Genomic DNA, 24,700 nt, shown 5'->3' with positions numbered 1-24,700 from the left:
TCTTATGGTCTTTGGACCCTGTCCACACCGCCGCACTCTGTGGCGGGCAGCTGGAGTGTACCAAGTCCAGAACCCACTGCTTAGCCACATTAATCTTCGTGTAGGCATAGCTGTTAATCCACCTTTCCATCCCTTCCAATTCTACTGTGCTATGACTCAGTGATCCAACGGGCACACTGCCTGTTTCTCCTGGCTGGCTCGCCATTTCCTTGTAGGGTGTTTTGGGGTTGTTCTCACCCTATTGATAGGTGCAGATACCTGGTCCCCGGTCTAGCCAAGGAACATTTATACCTCACAGATCAGGGGTTCAGGAAAATGGGACTTACGCTAACGCACCCGGTGATGGATCACACAGTCGAATAGCACAGAGAACACACAAACTTGGTGTTTGAATTGAATTGGAAAGTTGGTTTTATTATACCATCAACACGAAGAAAATAACGATACAAACGGTCCTACACAGTACATTGAGTTACACACACCCACTACAGTACTTTATCCCGCTAAACTAAGAGGTTGGTCGGGGCCCTGGAGACACCTATCACACACACACACGTATGGTCGAGGCTCACCAATCCTTTGCACTTGCAGGTCTGGCTGACCGGTTCTCTCACGTGGGGTTCATTGGTTTCGCTGGAAGCTTCTCTCCTCCCTGGAGAGCTCGGGTGAAAAAAAAACGAGAAGAGCAAAACAAGAGGAGCAGAACAAGACAGAAGCAAGACTGCAAAACAAGAGACAGGCAGAACAAGAGAGAGAGAGAACACAAGAGAGAGAGGAGTTTCGAGTTTCCACTTATATACCCATCTCTTACAATGGTCTTCGTCACTTAAATGAGGCACTTCATGTCTGTTGAAATGGTTCTTACAAAGTCCTTAAGAATCTTTGATGGCTTTTGATGGTCTCTCATCATGTTGCAATTGCTTTTCTCGATGGGCCATTGTTCTTCTACGAATTCATTCCGATTGTTGATCACCTGCTATACACGGCTCCTTTTGTATCCAACGTCCTAGGTGTTGATCGGTTTTGCTTTAAAACAAAGACATGGCCCCACCATGTCTGGAGCAGTTGCCTCTTTCAATGGCTGACTGCCTTTCTGATCGTTGACCACCTGCTGTAGGTTTTGTATTAAAACAGAGACATGTCTGAAGCAGTGATTCTCCCACATTCCACTGTGTGTATTGTTAATTCGTCTGGTGACCTCTCACCTATCCTTCCATCTTAGGATTTTAGTCAATGGCCAAAGTTTTCCATACTCAGGGAAAAGGTGGAATTCCCAGAATTCTTACAACCCTGTGCACCTCTTCGTGCTCACAAAACCTTCGCCTTCCTCTTCCGACTAATCCTACCTGGTGCATCCCCTGTGGCTGCAGCAGAGGGAGTGGCAGGTTGCTTTTGTTCATGCCCTGACCGATTAGATGCTTTGGGCCTACACCCTCTGGGTTTCGGTGCCCGTGAGGGCCCCTCCAAAGACTGCTCCACCTGCACCTGTGCAGGGGCAGACTCAGCCACCTGGAGAGGAGGCAGCATTGCGGGTACTGGTTGAGAGGGGGGCAACGGGTGAGACGTGGGGGCGCTTTGAATGGCGTCCCCACTTCCATGTCCCCTTTCGCCATCATCCCTCCCCTGGACCAGGCCCACAACACTCCTACCACCCTGTGGACAACAGTTTGGAGGACATGTGTGAAGCCTTGTCAGGCCAGTGCTAGTGTATCTGCCTGCCTGTTTAAGGCGGCAGAATGTTGTTCACCCTGAGTCCGAACGGCCGTTGTCAGGGCCTGAATGGACTCATTTGTGAGCTGTGCTTGAAGCTCGATGGAGGCTAGCCTTCCCTCCATCGCAGACATTCCCACACTTACCCGTGACACTATCTCAGAGATGCCCTCACATCCCTGTGACAGTAACTCAGAGATTCCCTCCTGTACCTGTGCCACCATTCCACTCATGCAGGAGTTGGACTCCTCCATCCTCTGTGCGATTGTGGAGAGTGCGCGTGGCACCTGTTCCAGCACCTCGCAAATATGCTGCTGCCCCTCGATCATTCTCCTTTTAATGGATGGCCCCTGGGGTTCAGCATCTGTGTCCAGCTGAGCAGAGCCTGTAGAAGAGTGCGCCCACCGACGCAGATTCTCCACAGCTGCCCCTGCCACCAGTGTCTGCTCGTGCTCACGTGTGTGGTAACTCACTATGTGCGACCCCAACTAACTGCGGACTAGGACCCACTGAGGTGTGTGTATCTGCGCTGGTGGATGGGTCTCTCAGATGTGACGGTGCCCCCTCAGAGGCCGGCAGGTCCTCTGAGGAATCGCCCTCTGCCGTCACAGTGGTCGCTGAAGGCCCTGTAAGAGAACAGAAGGCAATATTAAGCATGATCACAGATGTGTCATGTTGTGATGAGCATACTGAGGTGCTGAAGATGGCAAGGCATACTAACATCAATCCATATTGTGTGCTGAATGTTAAAGTTCTGTCACCAGACGTTTGTCGGGTGCCAGTCTCGGCGTCCCCGACGGACGGGCATTCGAGGGTTTGGCTGAGCTCCAGCGCCTCCTGCTCCGTGTCTGTGAGGACTACGATCTGTTGCAGCCCCCCTCCGGTCCTCGCCCTCTCCCGTGCATTCTGGGCTCTCTTCTCCTATAAGGGGAGAAAGTACAGATGCATGAGCGAGAGATGGTGACGTGGCCAACCAATGAATGCATTGGTTTGGGTGAGGCTGACCGTGAAAGAGATGCATCAAAGGGTGAGTATGAGGCAGAGCCATGACATTGTATGAGGATTGGGGTGAGTGGTAGTGATGGGGTGAATAATGGGGAGGTGAGGAAGCACTGAGAAAGTGCAGGTAAGTTGTGGATGAGCTTTGAGTGGGTGTGAGGAGTGATGTGATAGAGTAGTGTTGGCAGTGCAGAATGAGTTGGGAGGTGGGGGTGGTGATGTGGAAGACGGAATGTAGGAGAACCAGTAAGTGTACTCACTTTTGCTGACCTAGTTAGGTCATTGAAGCGCTTCCTGCACTGGATCCAGGTGCGGGAGATGTTGCTGCTGCTGCTGACCTCCTCTGCCACCTCAAGCCACGCCTTCTTGGTGGCAGAGGCAGGCCACTTCCTCCTGTCCACCAGGTAGAAGAGATCCCTCCTCCTCCTCACCCCATCCAGTAACACCTGGAGTGAAGTGTCATTGAATCTAGGAGCAGCCTTGCCCCTGTGCTGCTCCATTGTGCTGTGTGGGTGTTTGTTCCAGGAGCAGCCATTGGAGGACTGCCCCTTTAAGTAGAGCTCCTCCAGCTGACAGCCTGTGATGCGGGCGCGCAGTCCGCCCGCCGCGCAGCTTTCGGACGGCAAACCCGGAAGCCACGTTAAATGGCTACACTTGACTTGCGAGGACGTGGGGATTGGACAGATTTTATTGGGTGGGTTACCCATGTGCCCAATCACCCCCCCACTGCCACCCCGCCTCCCCGTTAAGATCGGGGCCCAAGTGTAAGCATGGCTCACTGGTGGCACTCTTACCTCTGACTTAGTTCAAGCCCCACTTCAGGAACTTGAACCTGATATTGTATTGTTGGAGGTGCCATCTTTCAGATCCTATCTGACTGTGTCCCATCAGGTGGACACAAAGGGCATGATTTTCACTCGGAGTCGGGTACCCCGCACGTCCGGAAGCGAATTCAGTCCGTCACAATCTGCGATCGCAACTCAATTGAACGTGTGGATTTGAGCTTCCGGTTTTCCTACGCGAATATCAGGGGGTCAGCCAGCATCGGGGATTGGGGGAGGGGGGGGTGCAGCAACATTGGAGGGGTCCAGCATTGGTGGGGGGGATTCCCATAGGGAGGGGGGGTGAAGTCGGCCGATCGCGGGGGTCCTGATAGCCAGGTGAGCTTGTTGAGCCTGGACAAAGCACTCCTGCTCCTCCGGACCCACAAGCAGTGCAATAAAGGCACTCACCTCATCAATCTCCCTTCCTGCCTGCTTTCACCTGATGCGAGTCGGAAGCGATGGGAAACTCTAACAGGTAAGGCTACATTCATTTAAGTTTTCCAATCACACAAAATATTAAGTACCTCAAGTATTTCAATGAGGTACACTGCCCCTTTAAGTATCAGCCTGCCGGCTTTAAGTGGGGGCGGGACCTCCAAGTGGAGAGATTCAGTTTAAAAATTTCTCGGGAAAACAAGATCAGATCCCATGGTGAATTACTTGGGATTCTGAAAAGCTGCCTTTCGCAATGCGACAATCGTAAAGTTTGCCCTCAAGAGAAAACAATTCCAATGGGTTGAAGAGATTGGTTGATTGAGCATGTGTGAAGGCCTGTTGCCACGGTAACAAGTAGGCCTGGTTCAGCATGTAGAGCCTCACCTGTCGGACAAAGGTCACCGGCCACCCCTGCTTCAAACACAAAACAGAACCTCCTCCCGTCGCAGTGCATATGGAACAGGAGTAGGCCAGTCAGCCTCTCGAACTGTTCTGCCATTCAATTAGATCATCCCTTAATCTTCTATATTCAAGAGAATACAAGCCTAATCTATGCTTGTTCACTGAATTTCCCGTCTTACTATATCCGCTGTCCAGCAGGCCAATAACATGCCAAGGATCAACTTAAGACTCCATGCTCCAGCTGTGCCCAAATTGTTTCAACTCCCACCTGCTGAACAGTATCCTCCTTCACAAAAACAGCTCCCCCTCCTTTGTGATCCAAATTACCTTTTCGGAATACGGTGTAACCTCTCAACTGCATTTTTGATCTATCACTAGTATCAGATTTCAGAGATACATGTTACATCTACTTTCTCTATGGAAGCATAGAGCCTGTAATTCCAGCATTTTATTTCTAATACTACTTCTAGCATTAGCATAAAAACATTTCAAGGAATTTCATGTATGCTTCATTTACTCACCCTAATAACCCTTTAAACACCACTGAAGATTTAGGGCTCACTGGGATCTCCTTTTTTGTGGCGAGAAATCCTAACTATGCTTTGAAACACCGAGGATATGCATACCTCAAATAGAATCGTGTTCCCAGCCCCAGGAGAGCTAGTGGTTCCTGGCACTGCTCGTCATTCCTCCCCTCCAATCTAGGTACGCTTTTAGAAACTGGATATAAATACCATCCTCTGCTGCTGCCCTACCATTAGCTAGGCAATATAATGTGTCCATCTCCCCCTCATTGAACTAGTTCACGAAGGCCTTTGATCATGGCATGCCTTGAAAGCACAATATTTTAGCTCTGTGGCCACTTGTATTTCTGCACTTTCACAGGAATGAATGGACCTGCTAATCCTCCACAAGACTGCATCATGAATGCAAGCTGTCGTGACCAATATCACTTCTCTCCTGGTACCTGGACAGGCACTGTGGCAACTTTTACAATCATAGTCAGAGAATTTGTAGTCACTGGCACACCTTTCAAGTTAGGAGCCTGTATTTCTCATACAACTGTTAATACTTCTAATTAGCCTCGGTCACATACAATTTCATTTAGTTTCCGTTTTCTCTTCTGTGCTTGAATCTCCTGGTTTTCAAAATGCAGAACAGCTGCTACAACAGCAAAGGAAGATATTTTATGAATGGCTAAAAAAGATTCTTCCTGTCAGATAGCACCAATAAGAAACTGGCCTCGGTTTCCTGGAATTATTGTAAAAAGGCATAAATAATATTTTTTTCCCTCCAATTTTCTCCCATCCTCTCCTGAAGAGGCTGATTTTTGCAAGGTACGGTTGCATGGGCATAGCCTTCGTCTAGGTGGCCATTTTTAATGTAATGGCTATTCAACCACAGAGGGCATCACAAATGAGCCCAATTCTACCTTCACCTACGCATGCACACTTTCCAGCAACAATCACTAGATTACAATCAAGAATGGGAACCCTGTTAAGATCAGTTAGCTCAGTGCAGACTGGGAATTGAAACTTCTGCCCTGTATGGCCTAATACTATATACTTTAACATAGTTAAAATAAAGCTTTTATGTGCAACAACAGTACTGCCAGTTCACTCAACACTCCCCAGTCCCCTTCAATGGCTGATGCTGTGCATATAAATATGTACAGGTAATTTCTCAGCCTTTGCTCTAAATATTTCTGTACTCAAAATCAGTATCAAAGCAAGTTGCTTCACCCCAGCAAATCACTTTGCTACAGCCTGGCAGCATGAGAGGTTTGAAGTACTCGGAAATAGTCAGCTAAAGTGCATAGGATTAACACCCTTTCCCCAAATAACTGGTATTCTTAATTCACTGGCAGGAATCAACAATTACTTGGTTAAATCCCAACTAAAAATGCAGAGTGGAAGTAACCCGTATTGCCGAAAGTGCAATTTTCTAGTTTATGGTAATTTGGCAGCTAAGATATCAAAGGCCAAATAATGTTTTATATGCAATAAAGAACAAGAGTGAAGAACTGTACCTTTGATCTACCAAAATTATTTTATTTGTGAACATATTTAGCAATCAACCCAGTTAGATAGATTGTGAATAGTTTGTTGCATATGCAGTTTGTAATTAAACAGTACTATTAAAAAGGAATACATAAGAATAGTAGAAAGTTTCAGTGCTAAGAAATAAAATAAACCATGCCACCTTAAATACCTTTTGGAAGACGTTTTGTTTTACACAGTCAGAATATTGTATATTCTGTAAATGTAAAACAATGCCCAGTTTCAGGCAGATGTTCAGTGCTTGGGATTGGTTCCATTTTAAAAGGTGATTGTTTTTTCCTGCAGTTGAACTTTTGCTGTTCAAGTTTGTTTTCATATTAATGAAAACCAACATTTTGGTAAAGTTGTTAAATTACCCAGGACTAAATCCATAGTAAACATAATGCCCACTTGCTTACTCAATCAAATTTAGTAACAGACTGGGATTTATTTCAAACTGTAAGGTATTTGCAAATTAGCTTACACAACACTCAGGCAAAAAAGGACCTGTTTAATACATTTTAAAATCAGTCATTTTACATCTAGAATCTTTAACTGAGGTTACTTATCACTGAAATCAAATGGCCAACACAATGTTTGTTTTTCAAACACTCACTTACTGAACCAGTAACATCACTTTTCTCAAACATGCAATACGTTGTCTCTTAGACAATACAAGCTCTGATTATAAAGGCATCTTCTTACATAATGTCATGTAAACTAAGCCTTCCCATTCCTGATTTAATTTTGGATAATTTGTAAAGTAGGAGAAATAGCACATGCAGTACTGTATATTAATATTCAGGCCTAGATTGCTACAAAATATTGCACTAGCATGTTTGTTAGTCAAAAGAGGTCTAATATGTTGTTGGCAAGAGGCAGTTCATTCCCTTCGAATATCAAGGCACATGGTAGTTGCTGGATCACTTTGCTACTGCCAAATAATCTTTGCAAATGCCTTTAAGGATGTCAGGCACAAACTTGTTGACCATTGGGAAATCTCTCACAAAGAAACTATGCGTTTCTTTGGGTTCTGAAGCCATCGCTTTGAGTTCATCTTGTATTGCCCATGAAATTCCAACTGAATATACTATGGTACCTAAAAAACAAATGTAGAAAATCATAAACTCCTAAGTTAAACATTTCAGTGTTAAGAAACCAATCTAATATTACATTAGGCTCTGTGTATAAACTTCCTGTGGGCATAATCCTGATGTCCCAGTTGGTGCCACGTTCAATTTCTCTCTCAATTTTTGATTCCAACATGGACCCTAATGACTAGTTACTGTATACCCTTTTAAAGTGTAACTTCTGAAAGCCACTATTCTCAGCAATTTTTTTTATTGAATCTCATTCTGTTAACATTTAGCAATGACCAAGGCCAAAGGCAGTCATCACACTCCATACAGAATTTTTTAAGACATTTCAGTAAAGTGTTAAGGCACTATGTAAATGCAAGTATTTGTTTTATCATGCTTTTTTTTAATGCAAGCACTTTTGCTCTGATCATTGGAAATGCTAATCTGTCTTATTTAACTAATCCTAAATCATTGAAGTGTAATTTTGGGCTATGCCATCACCGCAAATGATATAAAAGAAGTTTTGCACACAGCAGTTTCTATTGTATAGGATAGCTGTTCTCAAGTCTGGACTCCAGCTGAATGCATTGTTGTTGCAAATTTGTGGTATATTTTAGAATACACTGTCTTTTGTAAAATCTACTGTGGAGGTGCACCAGAGCAGTGACCTTATCACTAATTGTTCAACTTAACTATTTTATAATATTTGATAGTGCAAGGTAATACTAGTATGTATGATTGTGATCACAATTGCACTCATAGGAAGTTCCCAAATTTATCCTTACCATCAGAGGTATGAACAGAAGCCACTTCTAGTAACAAGGGACAGAAAGTTGTAGATAATTAAACCCAAGCGGCTGATTGGTTACAGGCCTGCATGGGTGGACATCTAGGAGTGGGATAGGCTGGGGAATGACATGTGGCACAGGGGGCCCAAAGTGTGTGAACTTTAAAGTGGAGAAAGTTTTTAAGTTTGTAATACTTTGATGAACATATGATGGTGCTATACTTATACTTACTTATTGTAAGAAATGCACTATTTAATGCCATATTCTAGCTGTCTTTGCTGTGATATGTTTTTATTGTCCAGACAGATTAGTTACCTGATTGATGTGCCACAGTCGCTGGAACCTTAACATCATCATAAGACTGTCCATCAGTAATGACGATCAGTACATTCATGTTGCTGTTCTTCAGTTTTCCAAACAGGTTCTTTGTGGCGTAAGTAATTGCTTCCCCAGTGGCTGTACCACCACTCCAGTAACGGATGTTATTGATGGCATCTAGCACTTCTTCCTTTGTTGAATATTCATCAAAATCAAATTCAGTTCTTTGGTCATATGTGAACTGTACAGCACCAATTCTTGCACCGATCTGATAAATGTCAAAGGCTTTCACAATTTCAGAGATGAAGTTCACAACGATGCGGAAATTGGCATCCCCAATGCTGCTGGACCCGTCGATGAGGAAGCCAAGGTTCACTGAATTGAAACATGTTCTACTGCATGTCATCTGGCTGTAGGTGCACAACCTTTGTGCTAAAGGTTTTATAAACTTGTACATCCCAAACCAGTTTGGGATAGCGTAGGAAAATAACCCGTTGTTTTTGCAAACAATCTGGGAATGGAGAAAAATAATCAGAAATCAAATATTGAGCCTTATTGTGGTGATAGTAAACATTTCCGATACATTTGTGGCTGGTATTGGAGTCGTTAATTGTTGAGTAATCAATATTGCATATTTGATATCAGTAACTGTGGAATTGGCAGTGTTGAATTACACTGCTAGCTGTGCTTGCAAATGTGCAATTGGTGGTTAAGTTTTTAATGTTAATAAAGAAACCAACATTGTTTCATTCTAATATTAAACTGCTTAAAAATTAAGTCTAAAATATTCCCATACAACTGAACTTTTTAAAAGCTTGTTTATTATTGTTGCAGTGATGATGAAGCAGTGTAAGGTTACTACTCTGAGATGCACTCACACCACAAACCAGAATTCAGCCCAGTGACTTTACTCCCAAATTGTACTGCACATTTTGCACCGATGTGAAGCTCAAACCTTAAAATCAGGTAATATACGTGGCCTATAATATAATCACAGCTAAAGAATAAAAAGTGGAACAGTTAGAAAAGTTCAACTTCATTTTAATGTGGTGAATCCATAACAAGTTATGCAAATTATGAACTGATTGTATCCTCTCGAGCAGCCAATTTGAGTTTGGTTCCGTTGGAGTGTGCATCTAGCAGAGAAATGTATTTCAGTGAATCTGCCTTATTTAATAGCTAAAATTTAGCATATTTGTTCATTCATAAAGATTTTTCAGCAGACATTAAATCAGATTATATATTACTAGTTACAGAATTATTAAAAAGGAGTACAAAAACTAAGATACTACAAGGTAATGAAGGCAAAAAGTAAAACCATTTCACGGCTCATACAGGCAACATGTTCACATAACAAAGTACTGCGGGGAGCTGTCAAAATATTAGCAGGTGTAGTCATTGCAAATTATCAAAATTTTTAACGTACTTGTGTTTTGTTATAAACACAGAACATAAATGATTGCATTATTGAATTTGTTGCATTAGAAAAGGATTGGCTGTGGGTTATAGTCAATTATAATGATGGTTTGTGCAGTGGTCTTACCTTTTCCATGTAATTAGGGTCTAGGACCATCTTTTTCTCTTCTGGAAGGGCTTTTGCAACTGAGACAATAAAAACATTAATGCCAGATTCTCTGGCCAGAGCTGCAGCTCTTTCAATTTCATCCGAGGGCCATCCATCCACTAGAATGACTACAACTTTTGGATATCCGGTCCTTGTACCCTTATCGCGAGTGAAAAAGCTTTCTGTTGTTTGGATTAGTGCTTTACCTGGTGTATAAAATTAACATTATGAATAAACTTGGGAGAAGGTTTACAAAAATTCTGTAAATTTAGTTTCGAGAAGTTCAGGGTGGCATCTGTACCACAAGTTGATTGCTCCATGACATTTCTAATCAGTGCTGGAGCTTTTTTGAAATTCATCCCCACATATTTTTGAGTCCATCTGGCTATTGCAAGATGATAGGTGGGCAAGAGGGGAAGGCTAACTTCGGTTCCTTCCCCCTATGGTGTCTGCTAGGAGATATGAGGTACCGTCCAGGCAGACATCCCCCCACCCCCCGCAGCAAGGTACTGCATCCGTCAAACAGCACCGTTCAATTTGAGAACTGAGTAGTTTGTTGCAATTAAACTTATGACTGACCCATTTCATGGCAGTGTATGCGTGGGGCTCAATGTGCAGTGCCAACACGGTGCCTTCAAATATTCTTGTTGCCAGGTGAGTAGAATCCTTTTAATTTAATCTGCAAGAACTATTACTTGAACATTAACCAGGAAACAAAATTAATTAGAATAAAGGAAAATATCCACCATTTAAGGAGTGAACCACTGGGGTAGGAGAGTTCCTGAACAGATCGTAAAGGATCAGATTCATTAAAAAAAAGTAGGAAGAAAACCAATTAGGGGTTGGAGATGGAGAAATACAATGGTAAACTGTTTTGTTTTTAGGTCACTAGACCTGGAATGAAACTCACTCCAGCCCAACTGGCAAGTAGAATTATCCAGGTCTAATTGTTTTTACAATAATTAAAGTCACTGATTTCATAATATTATAAAAGTGAAGAGAGTGAACCTCAAACACTGCTTTATATCATGGAAACGTTGCCTGACTCCACCACAGAGAAACTCGGTCAGAAAAAGGCAATTAGAAGAACAAAAGAGAAAGTTTGGGGTGTGTTGGCCAACACTATACTGGACATTAACATACAACACTTACTAATCCCAACTGTGCAGCTTTAGTTTTTAAAGGATAAAAGGAAATGTCATTGGATGCTAGCAAAAGCAGTCTGTACTATTTTACAGTTAATATTTCTATTTCAGCTGCAGTTAGTAGTTTATTCTCTGACTTTTTCAATCAGTGGTTCCTCAGGGCTCTGTTCTCTCTCTCTCACTATATTTCTTCTCCGCATAAATGCCCTTGTTGACTCATTATCCAATCTTTCCATTTTTTTCTGATGAATCCACTCTGCATTCATCAACTTCCTTCAGAATGTACATTTTCAGTTCACATACCTTCATTCCTTTCTCATTGCAATGGTTAATTCACTACATGCCAATCTTCCCTGTGCACTTTGATGGGATAATCAAGCTTTTTCACCTGTTTGAAGACAGTTTCTTTAACAGCAATCACTTCTTATCTAGGTAGCCTTGTGGTTATGCTGCTGGACCAGCAACCCAGAGATTGAGAGTTCATGGTAAGATGTGAAATTGAATTCAATCAATATGGTAATCTGTGGACTAGCACCAGAAAATGGGCATAAAAGCTGCTGGATTGTTGTAGAAACCCAAATGGTTCACTAATGTCCTTCAGGGAAGGAAACCTGCCACCCGTATCTGGTCTGACCTACATGTGAATCAAACCCCACTCTACATGGTTGATTCTTAATGCTTTCAGAAGTAGGGATGCATAATAAATGTGGGCTTCCCAGTGTAACCCACAATGTTGATGGATCCACCCTTGGTCTTTTATCTATTGACATTCATGGCCTCACCATCTCCTCTGACCTCAAACATAATCGCCACATCTCCTCCACTGCTAAAGTTGTTATCAGGTAGCTCGATTTCCTTTTTTCTACCAAATACTTTTGTCTCAACATCTTAACTCTCTATAAGATTCAAATCACTAAGACTTGAATTCTGCTTCACATCTAAAGGAGACCCTTCTAGTACTTCTGGTAGGCGAACCATCTCATCTCTGGCATCCAACTTCTTCCTCTTTCCTTCTATTGCAACTTTCTTGTCCTTATTTTATTGGTCCTTTATTCTGTTCTTGTTCCTCCTAAGCTCAAAATATGTTAGCCTATATATTCTTCATTTTCCCTATACCCTCATTGTGTTTAAATCAAGTTTCATTGCACCTCTTCCAAGTTCTCAGAGCTTTGAAACCCCCTCTTCAACCTATAGATTTTTAAAACTCAAGCTTGGCCTCTTTTGGCCATTGCATCTTGATTTATCTTGTCTTCTCAACCTTCATGGTTAGGCTTCCCTATAAAAATAATACAATGATGTAACCTATATAGAAACCATCACGCGATCACAAAAATATAACTGCATCAGTTACAGATAAAGTAAAATTACTTGCAACTATTCTTAGCCACCTCACTTCCCAAAATGTGATGCACCATTTTAAACAATCTTTGCAAGAATTTCAAAACTGGAAGAATTGGTTGGTTTTGTAAAAAAAAGTAAATCAGTTTTATTTAGAAGTTTAACAGCACGGAAGGAGACCATTTGACCCATCTGTGCAGGTCCCATGTTGGAGCAATCCAAAACTAATCCCACCCTCCTGCTCGCCTCGTGCTTCAAATATCTATCCAATTTTCTCTTAAAAAATACACTGATCTCTGCCACTCCCTTCTCTGTAGAGAAATTTCTCTTAATCTCTCTCTTCACTCTCAGTGAACATTTTAAAATGATGACCCCTCATTACTGATTCCCCAATCAGAGGAAATAGTCTTTCCCTATTCACTATCAAACCCTTCATATTAAATTCTATTAAATCTTCCTTTAGCTTTCTCTGCTCCAGTGGTTCTAGTTCTAGTCTCTCCTCAGAACTATAGTTTCCCATCCCTGGCATCATCCTAGTGAACCTATGCTGTAAGCCTTAATGTCTTTTCCGTAAAGGGGTGCTCAAAACTGTAATTTTAACACTACGCAAACCAATGTTTTGTACATTGACTCATTATAAAAATGTTTTTCTCTGAAACATTTGTAAAGGCTTGCAAGGATGATAGAAATGGGCTGTCAACCAGATTTGAAATTTAGAGCAAGGACAAAAAACACTAAAGCCACCATGACAACTCCCCGCCCATTAAAGAAATATGTGATTTTGTTAACTGACAAGCCATGATTTGAGATATCTTCTTTGCTTTGATATAGTCTTTAATTCTACTTTATCATATTTACCATTATAAATGGCAAAACATTTTTGCTGCAAATGCCTGATTGTGAAATGTTACTCAGTCCCTCATGAAAAATTAAATCATGCATAGTGTAAAAGCAAATTTTATTTGATAACTATAATGGATCAATAAAGATTGCAGGTTTCTGTCGCAAATTGTTCTGCATTTGGGATTTTCCATGGGAATTCCTGTCTTGGTCACACTGCCAGAGAAAGTGTTGAATGGAGACAACGTATTTATTGAGAAAGAAGGGGGGAGAATCGGTTGATTTGCCCTTTCCCAGGCTGCTCTCACTTACCTCATAGTGCCCAACTCAAGACTGGAAACAGCAGAACAAAAATCAGTAAAAAAAATATAATGAATACATTTTAAACAGGTTGAAAAATAATTACAGATGTACCATACAAAATTGTTAATTTTAGAACTGAACTTCAACCTGAAATTAAAAAGAGGTTGCTTGGAAAGTTTAGCTCTGTGCTTGCTACATTTTATTTAGTGTATAAATTTCCTTGTTTGTAATGGAAGGGTTTCAGACCAACTCATATAAAGTCCTTTGGAACAACATCAAGCCAGTTCCCATTGGGATGAATCTGAAAGCAAAGCTTTCTACTTTCCAATGAGGGATTTTTGGAGATTCTCCAGTTGCTCGTTACTGTGCTCTTCAGTAACGCCAGCAATGTCAATAGTCTAGAAATAGTGACTACGATTAAGCCTATGACTGAATGTGTGTTATACTATCCAAAGGTGAGGACATCATTGCCCTGCACAAAGTCACTAAGGGTGGTCAATGGTTTACCATTATAGCCCTCAATTGCAGTCATTAATTGCAGATAATTGACCCCCCTGGTATTACTAAAGAGAATGGTAATTGGTCACCGGAGAATCTTCCAGATTGCTGCCAATATTTGTCTTACAGTATTTTTTTTTAAATGTAGTGTTAGGGTTGTTTAGCGGTAGAATAAATTGGTGTTTCAATTCACCGAGACACAGAGTGTGCATGTTCACACCTGCAATTGTCCACATCACATGCCAAGTGCCAATTCTCAGTTGTGCAACTGTGAGGGAAGTGAGTGAAGGAAAGTTCACAGGACATCATCTGAAGGCGCTCTCCCACCCATCCCAGCAGCTGGTTTCAGAGTGGCAGAAGCTCAAAGGAGATTGACTGCCTGCTCTGACAGTACAAAATGTCTTGGCACAACAGGGCCTGAAAAGGGCAGGGAGGCTCTTCATAAGATAGTAGTACTTTCAAAATTATTGTTCCCCACATTTTAAATGGCAAGATGATTCATAACTGGGAAAACCAGTGAATAATTGAGCTTCCATGTGATCAGTATACAACTGTGTACAGTTCTGGTCACCCTATTATAGAAATGATATTATTAAACTAGAAAGAGTGCAGAAAAGATTTACTAGGATGCTACCGGGACTTGATGGTTTGACTTATAGGGAGAGGTTAGATAGACTGGGACTTTTTTCCCTGGAGAGTAGGAGGTTAAGGGGTGATCTTATAGAAGTCTATAAAATAATGAGGGGCATAGATAAGGTAGATAGTCAAAATCTTTTCCCAAAGGTAGGGGAGTCTATAACGAGGGGACATAGATTTAAGGTGAGAGGGGAGAGATACAAAAGGGTCCAGAGGGGCAATTTTTTCACTCAAAGGGTGGTGAGTGTCTGGAACGAGCTGCCAGAGGCAGTAGTAGAGGCGGGTACAATTTTGTCTTTTAAAAAGCATTTGGACAGTTACATGGGTAAGGTGGGTATAGAGGGATATGGGCCAAGTGCAGGCAATTGGGACTAGCTTAGTGGTATAAACTGGGCGACATGGACATGTTGGGCCGAAGGGCCTGTTTCCATGTTGTAACTTCTATGATTCTATGATTCTATTAGCATTTCACAACATGTATTCAACACAATATAGAAAAAAGTACTTCACAATTAAGTATTGATTTGTACTTTCATCAAACTCATCTTTTCACTTTTACTTTCTGTTCCGTTTTTTCTTTACAATCTCTAAAGTATCTACATTTATCTTTATCTTTTACTAAATTGCTTCCACAGCACTTTTTATATTTCTTCTACCTACTGAAATACTTTTTTTTCCATTTACTACCATGGTACTTCTGCCCCTATTTTTCCAATGAGTATGTTAATATGTTTTTACTTTTGTTGCTTGGCACTGGACAAGTGCAGGGACTCTGTTAGGTGAAAGTGGACTAATCCAATGAAAATAATGACACGGTGGATTCAAAGATGCAAAATTGAGAGTAAAGAAAAGATAGAAATAGGCAGCAAGTTAAAGGATCATCAAGTGGTGAGAATAGTGAGCATGGAATAGGAGAGAGGCCACTGAAATGCAGATTCAGCAGATCCTGATTTCTCAGCAGGAATGCACCAGCAGTTCATGCTCGGTATGTAGCAGAGATCCACATTAATATAATCAGGAAACACTTTCCACCCATTTTGTTCAGGTTCTAGCCTGTGCTCTGTGATGTTGATTGCCAAAAGTCTTCTGTTCTTTTGCCCCCAGTGCTGAAGGGAAATAGAGGGAACTATTTTCTCACACATGGCAACTTGTAAGTCAATTGCTATGACCATTTCAGTTCAATAGTGTGCTAAAAATATAACTCCCCATCAATCACCAAGTCCTGTCTTACTGACAATTTTACGGAATGAGTTTTTGATTAAAACTAAGCCTGTTTATTTTATTTTTTTTAAAAACAGTGATTTACTGTTTCTAGATTTTGAAAACCCCATGCTCTAAATTGGGCCGCGTAGACCCCGTTGTGTAGACGCTACGTGGACTCCTAAGGACCTAAAATAGCGTCCAGAATGCGGCGCACACTTCTAGCACAATGTGCGCTGGACGCATATTGGTAAAGGCGTTCGCGGACACGCAGATAACGAATACCGGCAGCGTGTAAAGTAGGAAGAATAGGCGGTAGGTCAATGTGCAACGCTGATTTAAAGGGACAGATGCAATTTTGGAACTCAACGCTCCAGCCAATGCACTGTTTTATCCTCGCACAGCTGAACAGATCTTAAACAGCATGGAAGACCCCCCACCAGCGCTACTTAAAGGGATCATGCAAGAGTTACAGGTTAGTTGCTTGATTATTGCTTCTGGCTGCTGATGCATTTGTACCTGTTTTTGGAGGTCTCCTATACTTGAATACTAGGACTAGCGGACATAATCTAAAAATTTGAGCCAGGACTTGCAGGCGTGAAGTTAGGAAACGCTGTTCTGCAAATGGGCCATCTCCCTCTCAAACAGATATACCGCTTTGGATACTGTTGGGGGAGATGGCTTATCAGGGGAAAGCAGCAAGAGCCAGGTTCGGGGCACCACGGGTGGCTCTGCTGCACAGGAGGGGAGGAAGAAGAGTGGCAGGGCTATAGTGATAGGGGATTCAATTGTAAGGGGAACAGATAGGCGTTTCTGTAGCCGTAAACGTGACTCCAGGATGGTATATTGCCTCCCTGGTGCTAGGGGCAAGGATGTTGCGGAGCGGCTGCAGGACGTTCTGGAGGGGGAGGGTGAACAGCCAGTAGTCGTGGTCCATATTGGTACCAACGACATAGGTTAAAAAAAAGGGATGAGGTCCTGCAAGGTGAATTTAAGGAGTTAGGAGATAAATTAAAAAGCAGGACTTCAAAGGTAGTGATCTCAGGAATACTACCGGTGCCACGTGCTAGTGAGTATAGGTACAGGAGAATAAACTGGATGAATGCGTGGCTGCAGGGATGGTGTAGGAGGGAGGGATTTAGATTCCTGGGACATTGGGGCTGGTTCTGGGGAAGGTGGGACCTGTACAAGCAGGACGGGTTATACCCGAGCAGGACTGGGACCAATGTCCTCGCGGGAGTGTTTGCTAGTGCTGTTGGGGAAGGTTTAAACTAGAGTGGCAGGGGTATGGGAACCTGAGAGGGGAGTCAGAAGGGAGTAAAGTTGAGAGCAGCAAGAGAGGGGAAGACCCTGGGGAAATTTACAATACAAATAGTACAAACAGTTGTTCAAGAACAAGTGAAAGGGAAAAGCGTAGAGCAGCGGAAAGAAAGTATACTTTAGACACTACAGATAAAGTGAAAACTAGAAGGCGTAAGGCGATTAACCCAGCATCAAAGCTGAAGGTCAGGCTAGGGTGTGTGGCCCAACTAAGAGTTCTATATACAAATGCACGGAGTATAAGGAATAAATTAAATGAACTACAGGTTCAAATTCAAATTGGAGAGTATGACACGATAGCTATCACTGAGACATGGCTGCAGGATGGTCAACTAAATATACCAGGTTATAAGGTCTACAGGAGAGATAGGGAAAATGAAAGAGGGGGAGGAGTAGCCTTAGTGATTAGAGATGAAATCACTTCAATGATAAAGGAGGATATAACGAGAGGTAAGCAGCCAACAGAGACCTTATGGGTTGAATTGAGAAATAGGAAAGGATCTAAGACTATCGTGGGAGTTGTGTATAGGACGCCTGGCAGCAGCTCTGAAGTGCTAGATTGTATAAATGCAGAGATTAGACAAGCGTGTAAGAAAGGCATAGTGGTCTTAATGGGGGACTTTAACCTTCACGTAGATTGGGAAAAGCAGACTAGCAACTGTCAGAAAGGTAGTGAATTTCTTGAGTGTGTTCGGGATAGTTTTCTACAGCAGTATGTCCTGGAGGCAAGGGGGCAAGCCATACTAGATTTAGTAATGAGTAATGAACCAGATTTAGTTAACAGCTTAACTGTGCGTGAACATCTATCCAATAGCGATAACATGATCGAGTTCAATGTAGTGTTTGAAAGGGAAAAAAGTGAGTCAGCTGCTAAGATTCTAGACTTGGGTAAGGCCGACTTCAATGGGATGAGACAGAGACTGTCCACAGTAAACTGGGCAAATCTGTTAATGGGCAAAACGACTGATTATCAGTGGGAAATGTTTAAAGAAACATTTAACGTGATACAGAATCGGTTTATACCCCTGAGGGGCAAGAACTCTACTTGCCAAAAAAAACAGCCATGGACAACTAAAGAGGTAAGGGACAGTATAAGACATAAGGAAAGGGCATACAAAAAGGCAAAAAATGGCACAGATCCTGGCAAATGGGAAAGATACAAAGATCAACAAAGGGTCACAAAACAGATACTGAGGGCTACAAAAAGAGAGTATGAAAAGAAACTTGCAAGGGATATCAAAACCAATATGAAGAACTTTTATAGTTATATTAGGAAAAAGAGGGTGGTCAGGAGCAGTGTTGGCCCCTTAAAAACGGAAAGTGGGGATATTGTCATTGACAATGGGGAAATGGAAGACATGTTGAACAATTACTTTGCGTCAGTATTTACAGTAGAAAAAGAGGATAGCATGCCGGAAATCCCAAGAAAACTAATACTGAATCGGGGACAGGGACTCGATAAAATTAATATAAGTAAAGCAAAAGTAATGAAAAAAATAATTGCACTAAAGAGTGACAAATCCCCAGGACCAGATGGTTTCCATCCCAGGGTTTTAAAGGAAGTAGGTGAGCACATTGCAGATGCCCTAACTATAATCTTTCAAAGTTCTCTAGATTCAGGAACTGTCCCTCTGGATTGGAAAATTGCACGTCACTCTGCTTTTTAAGAAAGGAGAGAGAGGGAAACCAGGGAATTATATATCAGTTAGCCGAACATCTGCTGTGGGGATAATGCTGGAGTCTATAATTAAGATAGGGTGACTGAACAGGGTGAATTTTCAGTTAATCAGAGAGAGCCAGCATGGATTTGTGAAAGGTAGGTCGTGTCTGACTAACCTGATTGAATTTTTTGAAGAGGTGACTAAAGTAGTGGACAGGGGAATGTCAATGGATATTATTTATATGGACTTCCAGAAGGCATTTGATAAGGTCCCACATAAGAGACTGTTAGCTAAGATAGAAGTCCATGGAATCGAGGGAAAAGTACGGACTTAGTTAGGAAGTTGGCTGAGCGAAAGGCGACAGAGAGTAGGGATAATGGGTAGGTACTCACATTGGCAGGATGTGACTAGTGGGGTCCCGCAGGGATCTGTGTGGGGGCCTCAATTATTCACAATATTTATTAACGACTTAGATGAAGGCATAGTAAGTCTCATATCTAGGTTTGCCGATGACACAAAGATTGGTGGCATTGTAAGCATTGTAGATGAAAACATAAAATTACAAAGCGATATTGATAGATTAGGTGAATGGGCAAAACTGTGGCAAATGGAATTCAATGTGGACAAATGTGAGGTCATCCACTTTGGATCAAAAAAGGATAGAACAGGGTACTTTCTAAATGGTAAAAAGTTAAAAACAGTGGATGTCCAAAGGGACTTAGGGGTTCAGGTACATAGATCATTGAAGTGTCATGAACAGGTGCAGAAAATAAACAAAAAGAAGGCTAATGGAATGCTGACCTTTATATCTGGAGGACTAGAGTACAAAGGGGCAGAAGTTATGCTGCAGCTATACAAAACCCTGGTTGGACTGCACCTGGAGTACTGTGAGCAGTTCTGGGCACTGCACCTTCGGAAGGATCTATTGGCTTTGGAGGGAGTGCAGTGCAGGTTTACTAGAATGATACCCAGACTTCAAGGGTTAAGTTACGAGGAGAGATTACACAAATTGGGGTTGTATTCTCTGGAGTTTCGAAGGTTAAGGGGTGATCTGATCGAAGTTTATAAGATATTAAGGGGAACGGATAGGGTGGATAGAGAGAAACTATTTCTGCTGGTTGGGGACACAGTCTAAAAATTAAAGCCAGACCTTTCAGGAGTGAGATTAGAAAACATTTCTACACACAAAGGGTGGTAGAAATTTGGAACTCTCTTCCGCAAACGGCAATTGATACTAGCTCAATTGCTAAATTTAAATCTGAGATTGATAGATTTTTGTCAACCAAAGGTATTAAGGAATATGGAGTTAGGTCAGAGATCAACCATGATCTCATTGAATGGCGGAACAGGTTCAAGGGGCTAAATGGACTACTCCTGTTCCGATCTTCCTATAATAAAGTTTCAATAGCCTACAGGGAGTGGGCTGGCGAGCTGACAGGCAACAGAAAGGGCACTGACGGAGTGGCAGGGGAGGGACAGGAATGCTGTCATCCTGAGAGAGGACAGCAGGTTCATGTTCCATGGAGCCACTGCCACTTGCTGCCTCCTGTTATGCATCATCTTCTCCTGGAAGAAAGCAGGACGTGTATCGGTGAGTGTCCTGCAAGATGTTTGGGTGATGTGGCTGTCATGGATGAATAGCTGCCAGTGTGTGTGAGCTGTGAGTTGTAGGTGTGCTGCTTGCAACAGTGGTAATGTGTGAGGGTGAGAGGAAGCATCTGATTGGAAGAGTTGAGTGAAAGAGTTTGTTGGTATGTGGGTGATGGGCGGTGTAGTGCGTGGAGCAGTGGATGCGGCTAGTGGTGCAGTTGGTAGGAGACGCCACTTGACAGTTGACCTCACTCACCTTGACCACTCGTGTCACAGCACTGAACTTCTTCCTGTACTGTATCCATGACCATGGTGCTTTGCGCCTGGCATTGACTTTGTCCCCTTCTGCCTCCCGCTGCCTTGGCAGCATGTCTGGAGGGCCTCTTGTCACCACCCCCCCCCCCTCCCCCATGATTGTAGGATGCTCCTCCTTCTGTCCACCTCTTACACCAAGGCCTCTTGTGTATCATCAGACAACCTTAGTGCACGCTCTCTCGCAGGCCCGGTGCAAACTTAGATCGACAGATTGATGGGGCCTGGCGTGCAGATTGGAGGATGTGGGATTTAGTAGTGCTCAACCTTTATTCAATGTTTTAACATAACTCCACAGTTTGTAAACATTGGGACGGGACCTGCATCTGCGTTTTACGTCTGCGATGTCTGATCTCCGTTCAGACTCCGTGCGGACTCGTATCTTATACTTTGCAAATATCAGAGTCCCGCAAACGTTGAGTAGCCCAGTTATTGTTCATTAAAAATTCCAGAGATCCCATCATCTCTGTGCTGCACTATATTGCAGCACAAATTCATTTCCCAATTGACTTCCACCACTTCCTGCAGCCAGAATACACCTTCCCTTTAAGAGGTGCAGGCTGCCTTTAAGTGGTGCTAGCCACTCGCGATACCTGGGCCTCCTGCTGATGAGCAGCCACTCAACAGCGCAGATAACGCAGACTGCACGCAGCAATGAGGTAAATCACACACAAATGTCAACGACCGGGCGCGGGTTAATCATGCACCACGATCCCCGGGCCTGTTTTCGGGGGTTATCCAATAAAACCCCCATCATATCTGGCTTGGCAATGAGTCTGTGTATAACTGTCTGGAAAATTTGCAGATTTAATGTGATTAGTGAAGACTTCTCACTCTCTATTGGTAACCAGGAAATTAGTTATTTGTGCTCTAGAACAAACCACAACACAGGATATCTATTTACCCACACCAGAAAATGTAAAAATCAGACAAACTAAGGCCTCCTAAAAGAAAATCACTTTCCAAGCCTCATAAACATAAAGCGTACAGGTCAAGAGGTGCAGTACAGTGGTTTACCAATGCACTCCATCAAGGGGCGATAAGATGTGGTTCTCCCCTGGAATCATGCACATGGTGTGCTCCCTCTTAAAGTTCGATATCCAGAGGAAATACCAGGTGGAGATAAGACTTGCACTTTGTAACTGTTGGTTACAGAAATGGCACAATGAGAATTGTATGCTATCTTGTTTAGGGAATGTGTATTACCTACAGGAAGGGAGAAGTAATATTATTTAGTTCCTAGGGTTTTTCCCTGTGCTGATTGTTTTTTTGGGGCAATGTTTGATTCCAAATTGGCATCTTGATCAACTGTTGGAGAGCAGAGTGAATGAAGCAGACTTTATAACAGGGAAAGTACAAAATTCCCAAAATTAAAAGTGCATAAGAAGTGGGAATAATGCTAATAAGGACATTATTATGAGAATGTGTCACTCACCAACATTGGTGTTGCCTCCTCTGTATGTCACATTTTTGATGGCACTGACGACATCTTTTGAATTAGTAAAGTCTTTCAGGGTGAACTCAGTTTTAGGACTTTCACTGCATAAATAACACATAAAGCACAACTTAAAACACCATCATTGTCATTCTTTTTATACCAATGCAGGTACTTGCATTTTCACTGACTGGCTACAAACGTTGGTCAAGTCTGACTCTGTGCAAATTTCTTTTCTAAATCTTTGCCTATCTTTTCCCACATCGTTTACCTGACTTGTACAATGCCAACAAGTGGTCCCTGTGGTCCGATGCCAAGCAAATTGGTGACTCTAATAACAAAATTCTTCTGCAAGTTAAATCTGCGTTTACCAAGATTCCAGCTTCCATCGAGCAAGAAGGCGATATCAGCTTTGCACTCTGTGGGTTGAAGAAAGAATGACTTTTCAATCTGTTGGATAAATACCTCTTAAAAAAAAGCATCGGGTGTGGAGGGACCCTTACCTTTGTTTACCGGTTTTGAATTCTTTTTCCCAGTTTTTGCAGCTTTTTTCTTTGTAGTTCGTGCTAAAATATTTCAATAATAGAAAATATTGTTGAATTACACTTTTTATACATTATATGCATGCATGAGGAATCTATTACAATATCTTGCTGAAATTAAGGGGGAAAATGGCCTTCTTAAATATGGGAGATTTTTTTCAGAAAATTTATTAGTCGTGCAAAGTACCCACATTTAGTGCTCATTTGTCTGTTACAGTATTTGTCTGCCATAATGCTGAACAAACATTTATCAGTACTACACAACAAAGATGAGCCATCTGTGTATTGCATTCATGTGTATTTCCTAAATATTTCACATTTTCATTATATTAAAATTATTCAGAAGTACTCCGCAAAATAAACCTCTTCCAAAACCCCCTCCAATCCACTTTGTCTTCCTCTATCTCAGTAATTAAAGTTTGACTGTCAGTTGTGGTATCATATATCCTCAATTATACAGAATTGGATGAAGACTTTTTGATCAGGTATTTCAAAATTAAATAAAGACAATTGTGGGACAGTGCAGTTTTGCCATGAGTGAAATGCCTTTTGAAAAGCTCTGTGTGCTAGTACATTTTGTATGTTAGGTACTTGGAAACAGGGTGCAGACTGAAACAATTGTAATAAAGTCAGATATCTTGAGAGATTGCCCTGCATTGCTGGGACACTGAAAGCATTGTATTGGGATAACAATGGACAACTTATTCCCCATAGCACAATGCAAGCTCCAGCAACTTTGGCCCTGAAAGCTTTGGAAAAACTTAGTGTTCCACATATGAGGAACATAGTTTCAAATGATGACACTGTGTGGGAGAGAGTTCCAGAGCCAGAAGTGTGAAACTTCACTGCTGGAATCCAAAATAGACTTTTTGGATAGATGCAGAATGTCAAAACGTAGCTGCAACAGTTACAGAGATCCTGGGATCAATTAAGAGGTCCAGCTGAAGTGCCAGAAACTTCTGCTCTGATCGCAAGTCTTGCAGAGGAGTGACAGCCTAACAAGTCTCTGATTTGTGAATGGTGGATCTGATGTGGAGTAGGCCATTCTCATCCAGTTCATTAGTGTGCATAGCTTTGTACTGTACTTGGCCCAGGAGTAAAAGATGTTTTTTTTATCTGCAATAATGGAATGTTGAAGACTAAGCAAAGGCTTTTTAAGACACTAAAGTTCCCAGCAATTACAAGTAGGGCTAAGCCTTCTTGAGAAGTCTATATTATACCAGTTTTTCCAACCACCTTTGCCTCTTTATTCTTATTGTTGAGGCAATTCAGAGAAAAAAGGTGGATATTTTAGTTGATGCTCATGTTCCTTAGATCCGATGGCTCTAGAAGGTAAGTAAAGCACCAAGGAGTCTGGTGATAACTACCATTATTCCGACTCAAGTATTGCAATCCTGATTCTAATTTGCAGCAAATGACTAGTGGGAAAAGCCAATTGATAACAGAAATATTCTGATTTAGAACTAGCTGTGTTAGTGGAATTGCTAGTCACCCATGATTTAGGCATTACAGCCCTAAGCATTCGAGGCAGAGCAAGGCTCGAAGTTCAAAATACAATCAACACAAAAATGTTTTTAAAACCAACAAATATTTTTATAGACAGATAACAGTGATTGTCAACAAGTCTTTTTTACGTCTCATTAAATTGGTTAATATTGAAACTGGTACAGAAATGTTAAGTTTTCCTGTAAACTATTAACTTTCATCCTGCATATGCTTGTT

At 42.1% G+C, this 24,700-nt stretch overlaps 1 protein-coding gene across 1 annotated transcript in view; it reads right to left on the bottom strand.

The window, feature by feature from the left end:
* Positions 1 to 6,905: 6,905 nt before the first annotated feature.
* The window catches only part of coch (coagulation factor C homolog, cochlin (Limulus polyphemus)), a 36,749-nt gene continuing 18,954 nt past the window's right edge, over positions 6,906 to 24,700 (bottom strand). Inside the window, exons 7-12 of the mRNA XM_067990996.1 lie at positions 22,940 to 23,002; positions 22,708 to 22,855; positions 22,437 to 22,540; positions 10,138 to 10,364; positions 8,592 to 9,105; positions 6,906 to 7,508 (exon numbers count right to left, since the gene is read on the bottom strand). Coding sequence (XP_067847097.1) covers positions 7,333 to 7,508; positions 8,592 to 9,105; positions 10,138 to 10,364; positions 22,437 to 22,540; positions 22,708 to 22,855; positions 22,940 to 23,002 — 1,232 coding nt within the window. The 3' untranslated portion in view covers positions 6,906 to 7,332. The remainder of the gene's footprint in view (positions 7,509 to 8,591; positions 9,106 to 10,137; positions 10,365 to 22,436; positions 22,541 to 22,707; positions 22,856 to 22,939; positions 23,003 to 24,700) is intronic.

Source organism: Heptranchias perlo, chromosome 10, assembly GCF_035084215.1.
Source record: "Heptranchias perlo isolate sHepPer1 chromosome 10, sHepPer1.hap1, whole genome shotgun sequence".
NCBI lineage: Eukaryota > Metazoa > Chordata > Chondrichthyes > Hexanchiformes > Hexanchidae > Heptranchias > Heptranchias perlo.
The sequence above is the reverse complement of the archived record's forward strand: the minus strand, read 5'-3'. Positions and strand labels throughout refer to the sequence as shown.